Raw genomic sequence first — 8,071 nt, 5'->3', positions numbered from 1 at the left:
TCTCTCTCTCTCTCTCTCTCTCTCTCTCTCTCTCTCTCTCTCTCTGTGCATCTGTGTGGAAGCCAAAGATCAACTATGGGTGTCCTTCCTAAGAGTCTCTCATTGATCTGGACTCTACTAAGTAGGTGAAGCCGCCTGGACAGAGAGCTCCAGAGATCTTCCCATCCCTGCTTCCCCAAGACTGGGAATTCAAATGTGTTTCATGATGCCCATCTTTTAGAAGGTGGCCTGTGAGAATTGAACTCAGGTCTTCATGCTTGCAGAGTGAATAGTTTACTGAGTGCGCTATCTCTCTAGCTTTGTGAACTTACTCTTCTTTCTGATCTGTTCCCACACGACTGTAAACATGGATAGCCCCCCCCCCCCACTCCAGTTGTTTGGGACCCACATGAAGACCAAGCTGCACGTATCTCAAAAGCTGGTGCCTGGCTGTGGGTTGTGTTCTTCTAGCTGGGCTGCTTTGTCTGGTCTCAGTGTTAGAGGAGGTGCCTAGCCTTGTAGGGACTTGAGGTACCAGGATCAGGTAATACCCAGGGGTCTCCACCTGCTCAGAGGAGAAGGAGAGGAGAGAGGGGGAAAGGATTATGGGAGCGGGGACTGGGAAGGAGGCAGTGAGTGGGATGTAAAGTGAATATGTAAAAATAAATAAATAAATAAATAAATAAATAAATAAGGAAAGAAAGAAAGAAAGAAAGAAAGAAAGAAAGAAAGAAAGAAAGGATAAGCAGAAAAATAAAACTGCTAAGGGAACCAATCACAGGCGTTCTCACTATGGACATAATATAAGGGGATGATTATGTTAATTTGCTGGACTTGCACATTTTGCCGTGGACCCATCTATTCAAGCATCGGAATGCATACTGCAAATATATACGTTTCCGTTGATCGACTGTGTGTTAATAAAGCTGGAGAAGTTAGAACAAAACGACAACAAAGAAAACCTTTGAGCTCTCCATCTCGTTTGAATTCAAGCAGAAGGAAAAAATGACAGAGTGTGGACGATTCGGTTTCCTTCAGACAACTGTGCATATTCATCTGTATTTTTAAAATATGAAGCACTTCTAATAATAAACTAGCACTTGTTTATCCCAAAAGTTTTAGAGAAAAACAGTAAAGTGTCAAAAAAGAAAGAGCAAAAAGATCATCGCTGTTTTCCATTTCAGGTAGAACCACTAACATCTTAGTGTATCTCCTCTTTTCTTTCCTATAAATTTCTATAGTAAATTATGGATTACTGGACATAAAACTTAGTCATATTTTCCAACTTAATTTGTAACAAAAACATTTCCCATATTATTTCAAACTCTTTGTAAGTTTTTGCGAGGAACTGCATGGTCTTTCATATTGTGGAATTCTTACTGTTGAAAATTTAAGGTGTTTTTTTTTTTTTCTGGGTATAAGTGATGTCATGGAGAATATCTTTATCTAGATAAATATTTCTCTCCTTTGAAAATTATTTCCTCAGGAGAAATTATTGGGCTGAAAGGAATGGATTTTTAGAATTTATTTTCCGCCTGATTATCACAGTAAGGTGAGTTTATCATTGGCATGTAAAATATAATAAAACTGGGAAAGGAAAAAAAAGTGCTCAGCATCCTGTGCCTAGAGGCTGATATTAGCGTTTTGACATGATTTCTTCTGATATAGGCAGTTATTTTCTTTCTTAGTAAGACTCAAGGGTAGGAACACTTTTAAGGTTTTTGATAATACTGCCAAGATTGCTTTCAAGTCTTTAGTTTATTCTTCTGAAAGTGTATGAGTTGCAATCACTCTGACAAACATCTAAAACTTGTCAAGTGAGCTTGCTTGTTTCCACACTCTCTGCACCTTTGCTGTGACTCACTGAAAGTTCATGAGCCTGCCTAGTAAGGGAGTGAGAAAAAGGCCTGGACAAATATTTCTCACAAAACTCATTTCCAGGCTCTTGATCTGATTGAAGTCCCTGTTTCTGAAAGGTCGCTCTTGTTGATGTTGGTCATTGTGGAACATTTGGTCATGCTTGGCTGTGAGGTAGCTAGCGAGGTCAGCTCACTGGTTCTGCTTGACGAAGACTGGCTACTGGCCATGTACAAATAGAGACAGAAGGAAGTGGTCCTTTATAAGGGGCCTCCAGGGTGTGGTGTGCATGCGCAATAATATCTCTTTATGTACCCAAGGATGCCAACAGGACTGATGCAGACTTGGGCTTCATCAATCTTTCTCAGAGGATGAGAAATCATGACCTCAGCCTCTTGCATTTTGTCGCCGTACTTTTGGGCTAGCCTTGTATCCAAGTGGGACTATGTCTTCTAATGTCAGGAAGAGAAAAAACTCTCTCTCTCTCTCTCTCTCTCTCTCTCTCTCTCTCTCTCTCTCTCTCTCTCTCTCTCTCCCCTCTCTCTCCCTCATTCTGTTCTTCCACCTAGTGCTGCTTGTGGACGTTGTACATCGTGGTGCGGAGCCTAGTGCGCACCACGATGTACAACGTCCACAAGCAGGCACTGCTGGCAATGGGAAGGGTCGGGTCGGCATGAAAGTGACTGGGGTGGAGCTGAACCTTCCAAACACCTGGGACAGGAGGGTAAGATGACCTACTTCCAGCGTGGTGGCGCACGCCTTTAATCCCAGCACTCGGGAGGCAGAGGCAGGCAGATTTCTGAGTTCGAGGCCAGCCTGGTCTACAGAGTGAGTTCCAGGACAGCCAGGGCTACACAGAGAAACCCTGTCTCGAAAAACCAAAAAAAAAAGATGACCTACTTCCCCAAACTCCAGCACCAGGCTTGCGGAAGCTCTCTTTTGAGTTGTTGATCATGACTGTCCAAGAAACTCCCAAAATAAATATGCAGCCAATTGCTGTTTTCCTTGTTACCCCTAGAAATGGAAGGTAAGACCCTACTGTACTTCAGAAAGAGGGCCAGAAGACCCTGAACTGGTACTGACTTGAAAGCACTCTACTGGTGGACTAGCTTTCAGGCTCCATGCAAGTTTCTGAAGGCAGGAGGCAACCAACCCACACAGTCCTACCCAGCTATGATACATATGGACCACAGCAACAAACGGCATGGAACAATAGCCCTAAGAGGGCAGTGATGGCATGAGTACCTTAGAAGTAACCAACAGCTCCCTAATTGGACTTGCTCAGCAAGAGGGAAACCATACCCATATTGGAAACCTAACTAATTACTTAGTGAACTACTGCTTATTGGAGGAGACCCTACAACTAGTTAATTAAACCTGCATAATCCCTAACAACAATCTATAAACATGTGTCCTATACCAATGGATTGTGTAGTCTTCACCTCTCATCAAGGAAGTGTCTCTTTTGGGCAGAGACCCTACAGAAAGCTACAACCAGTGAAACATAGTTTAGGAGCCTGGCCCTAATGAACACATATACAAATCACCCCTAAACCTAAGGCTCAGGAAATAATATAGAAGAGAGGGTATGAAAAGAGTCAGAGAGAGAGGATCGAGGAGTTGGCTGTGAGATTGTGTCTCTTAGGAATATCAGAAGTTACACGCTGAAGTCTCACCCAGAAGTGTGAGCTGAACAAGGACAACACCAATGAACTAAGCAAAGGAAAGCTCACAAGGCCTCAACATTCCACAAGGAACTGTAGGTATCTGAGGAGAGCTGGGAACAGGAGAGGTGATCGTCCCCAGGGAAAAGGACACCAAGTGGTGGTCCAGTACCAAACAGCAAGATCCGAAGACGTGATTTAGGTAGCTTTATATGGACTTAACAGGTTATGTTTAGGAATATGTAATGTATATACATATGTACAGGCAATAATGAGAGAGAGAGAGAGAGAGAGACAGAGAGAGAGAGACAGAGAGACAGAGAGAGAGAGACAGAGAGAGAGAGAGAGAGAGAGAGAGAGAGAGAGAGAGAGAATAGAAATGGCTGAGAAGCACGGAAGATCAGCTTATGCAATTGAGTAAAACATCCCATCTCAGACTCAAACCAGACCCTTGCTTCCCCAATCCTTCTTGTATTCTCATCTCAGAGAGTATTTCCTCTCTAGAACAGCCATTGTGGGACCCGTTGGTGGACACTTTACTCCCTAAGCATGTGGTTGTCATTTCACATGGGGTACTTCTGTTTTCTATAGACTTGTAGGTCTGTTCGAAGGACCCACACCTCAGGCTTCTCTGATATTCATTTCACATGGGGTACTTCTGTTTTCTATAGACTTGTAGGTCTGTTCGAAGGACCCACACCTCAGGCTTCTCTGATATTCATCACAATTAGAGATGGTAATTTGCTAACCTCACTGGGCTGTAGGGACTGCTGATGTCGTTGCAAATGAAGACTTTATTTTTTATCTTATATGTTTTGAGTATTTTGCCTGCGTGGCAAATGTATGCAGAGCCCATGGAGGCCGGAAGAGTGCATCAAAACCCCTGGAATTGCATTTAAGATGGTTGTCAGCCACCACATGAGTGCTAGAATCAGAGCTGAGTTCTCTGGGACAGCAGCAAGTGCTCTTAACTACTGAGTCAGTTACACGGGTAGGAGACTCGGCTTCTGGCTCTTTGTCTTTCTACTCTAAGAAGAAGCCCCAAGAAACTGTTTTGTATCCAGAGCCCCCTGGGACACTGTTTGAAAAACTGGTAGACCAGATATGGTTTTAGAGTCACATGGACATGTATTTGAATCTCCTTGTTAGATTATAGTTACTTTTGGTAACAATAACAAGGCAATTACTAATTGATCAAATGTCTAATCTTATGGAGTTGGTACCCATCATTGTAATAATATTCACCCCCAGGGTAAGAGAAGCCAGAATTAGGGTGGAGTTAGGGGTTAAGCTTGAGACCAGGCAGGGAACTCATCTTCTCCTCGGTTGCATCCACTCCACATAGCTGTGATCACCTGCGTTTTCATGAGGTCTATCAATATTTAATGTGTGGGTGTCAGTTGCTGTAATTGAGCATCCTCCAGAACCTATTTGAATTAATCATATGCAGGAGGAGAGAAAATAAAATGCCTTTTTCTCAGAGCCTGGTTTCACTGGCTACTTGGAGGCCTGGAAACCTGAGCGGGAGCTTTCTGCTGATGGAGGACTCCGAGAAGAAACTGAATCAGAAGAGCGACGACAAACCCAGAAAAGTCCGGTTTAAAATCTCCTCTTCCTACAGTGGCCGAGTGTTGAAGCAGGTTTTTGAGGATGGGCAAGAATTAGAGTTGCCCAAAGAAGAATATCCTCACAGTTTTCTCCAGGAGGCCCTTGAACCCATGGATGGCGTTTATGGGTCTGGGGAAGTCCCCAAGCCCCAGCTGTACTCCCCCAAGCTGACTGCTCAGAGAATCAGCGTATTCAGAGACAGTGGTGCCTACACTCTGGCGGGCAGCCAGCCTCTGTTCAATGACTACAAGGCGAATGACCATAAGGTTGGTATTGCGTGAGGTTGTGACCTTCTAGGATAGGCTCCTTGAAATATGTTTAGATAAATGCCAAAGTGCTTCAGATCCGTATCTTGCTCACGTTCAGCTACCGGCCAGAGCTTTAGGTACATCAAATGGGGAATTGTTATTAGAATAATATTTCTTGGACAAAAATAACACACGGGTTGACTACTCGCTGGAAAGCGCAATGAGCATAAGCAGCGCTCAGATTCCATCCAGGGTAATACACAGTAATTGGGTCTTTGGCTGAGTTTCCTCGGTGTGTAAATTAAATAGAGGCGCAATGGTTTTCGGGTTGCTCAGCTGTCGCTTTATAGAATTATGCAGCAGTAGGTCATTTCGTTTCCTGAAAGAATTGAATATTGGAAGGTACCCATTTTGCTCCAGCCAATTACTCGGCTGTAGTTTATCCGTGTCTAGTTTTTTTCTCCTTATCACTTTTCTACTGCCTGCCTTTTTAAATTGTTAGTCTATTTATTTAGTTTTGCCTTCCCAACACTCATTAATGCGAATGCTGTGTAGCTGGAGTCCCGGGAAGAAATAGCGAAAAGCAAATCAAACAGAGGTAGTGCTACTTAGGGAAGAAGTTTGAACTAATAGTTCAATGACGCAAGCTCCCCCTGCAGGTTTGCTTAGCTTCTCTGGTACCACAGATAATCAAAAGTCCATGCAGGATTTCTATTTTAAGCAAAAACAACCTGGGAGATGCTCACTGATTTCCAGAATCTTAGGAAGTGGTCACGTGCTTATGGCTGTAAAAGTATGAATGCTACTTCTTTTAAATTACGTACTGTATCTAATTCATTAATGGTAACTATAACACAATATGTCCTCATCTGTGAAGGGTTTTATTCAGATAATTGTTTAAAATCATATTTAGTGATAGTTTCCTAAAAAAAAAATAGGTGTTGCAGGTGAATGTTTTGTGACTGACAAAAGAATAACTGTAGGCATGCCCACCATCACCAAAACTAGTACCAGACTTCATTTTTGTATTAAGGAGTTGAGAATGAGAAATCCCTTATGCTAGTGGAGTGCCTAGTGTGTTAAAAAGGGCTGTCATGGATTATCTTCTTCTACGTCCATCATGTTCTTTTCTTTACCAAACTCTCAAGGAAAAAGTCGGATATGATCAATTCTATTTTGTGAAAGAGGAAATTTATGTGCCAACTTGATAAAGGGGCCCACACACCATTATAGGGACTTAAGGAGCTGAGTCAGATTAGGATTCTGGATCCTCTGGGTTTCCGTACTTTAACCTCTACTCTCTACGGCATGTTCCCTTCTAACATATAAGATCGTTACATAATAATGATGACACTGATGATGGTGGTGGTAGTTGCCATTTATTCGTAACCTCGGTACTTAGCTACGCTTTGTGCTTACAATAGTCCTTTGCAACTGTATTGTGCTTGGAAGTTGAGAATTAACAAACACACAATTCAAACAAGCCATGATAGACAGTTTAAGCTACTTCTTAACTCACACGACAACTTTGGCACACGTAAGAACGATTTGACAGAGGTGTACGAGACCAGACTGAAGCACAGTATTCCAGAGGTCATGTGGAAGGTTGGACTCGTGTTTGTCTCATTATATCATATTTTCTCTGATGTTATTATCAACTGCCAGATCCTAGGTTTGCCATGAGTTTGACAGGTACCTTCATGTTTCTGTGTGGCAAACCCCGTTAATGATATTATTCATGCAAAGCAAGGAAACAAAAGCCGGAGCTTTTTGACTCCCCGCCTGCAGACTGTAAATTAACCCTTCATAAGTGCTGTCTATGACAGTGTCATAGGCTATAGTTAGGTGCAGCGATTCACCTAAGAGTTTGGAGCTTAGCCAAGTATTTATACCCCACTATTCTCAGGAATTCACAATCAGAGGAGGAAGCAACTTAAATGTCTATCAGTTGGTGAATGGCTACTGAAGTGGTATATGCACCTAAGAGAACATTACAGCACCTTAGGGAAATTTCACCTGCTTCAACATGGATGACGCTCCAACAACATCAGGGTAACTGAAATAAGCCATGCATCCATCATCAGGCAATCCTGTACCATTGCAGCTACACAATGTACTTAGACTGTTCAACTCAATAGAGACAAAAAGTACATGGTGGTTGTCAGGCTAGGGGTAGAGAAGATGTTACTGTTTATGGATCCAGCACCTCGCTTTGGGAAGATAAAGTTCTGGAGAGAAATATTGTACAACTATGCGAATATCAGGGAGCCCTACACTGATAAATGGTTAAAGTAATAAATCGTATTTTATGTGTATTGTACTCTTAATCGTAATAGTAAAAACAAAACATGGGCTCTGATATCTGTCAAAGTCCAGTTCTAGCTCCTTCTTGTGGAAGTTTGGACAAAGTGTGTAACTTTGTGGAGTAGCAATGTCATCATCGTGGTCTGAGAAGAACAGAAGTCTTTTTAGGAGGGCCATTGGGATGATTAAGATTGGTAATGCCTGCAGTGTCCCTGGCATCCTGCATGTTTAGCAAGTGGTACCTACTACCGCAGTGATGAGCACACTCTTAAGGAGGTGTTTAGTCGGCTTTTTATTTTATGGGACAGGTACAAAAGGTGATACTAGATTTAAAAATGTGTTAAGGAACCAAAACTCACTGAACTGTGTAGGGTTCATGAAATTGTGGACAGGGAAAGGAAGGGAGCATAT

The 8,071-nt window shown here is 42.5% G+C and overlaps 1 protein-coding gene across 1 annotated transcript in view; it reads left to right on the top strand.

Moving 5' to 3' along the window:
- Positions 1-5,001: 5,001 nt before the first annotated feature.
- Grxcr2 (glutaredoxin and cysteine rich domain containing 2) overlaps positions 5,002-8,071 on the top strand; it is a 13,578-nt gene continuing 10,508 nt past the window's right edge. Inside the window, exon 1 of the mRNA XM_021215104.1 lies at positions 5,002-5,374. Coding sequence (XP_021070763.1) covers positions 5,039-5,374 — 336 coding nt within the window. The 5' untranslated portion in view covers positions 5,002-5,038. The remainder of the gene's footprint in view (positions 5,375-8,071) is intronic.

Source organism: Mus pahari, chromosome 15 (assembly GCF_900095145.1).
Source record: "Mus pahari chromosome 15, PAHARI_EIJ_v1.1, whole genome shotgun sequence".
Classification (NCBI taxonomy): Eukaryota; Metazoa; Chordata; class Mammalia; order Rodentia; family Muridae; genus Mus; species Mus pahari.
This window is presented reverse-complemented; position numbering and strand designations above follow the sequence as displayed.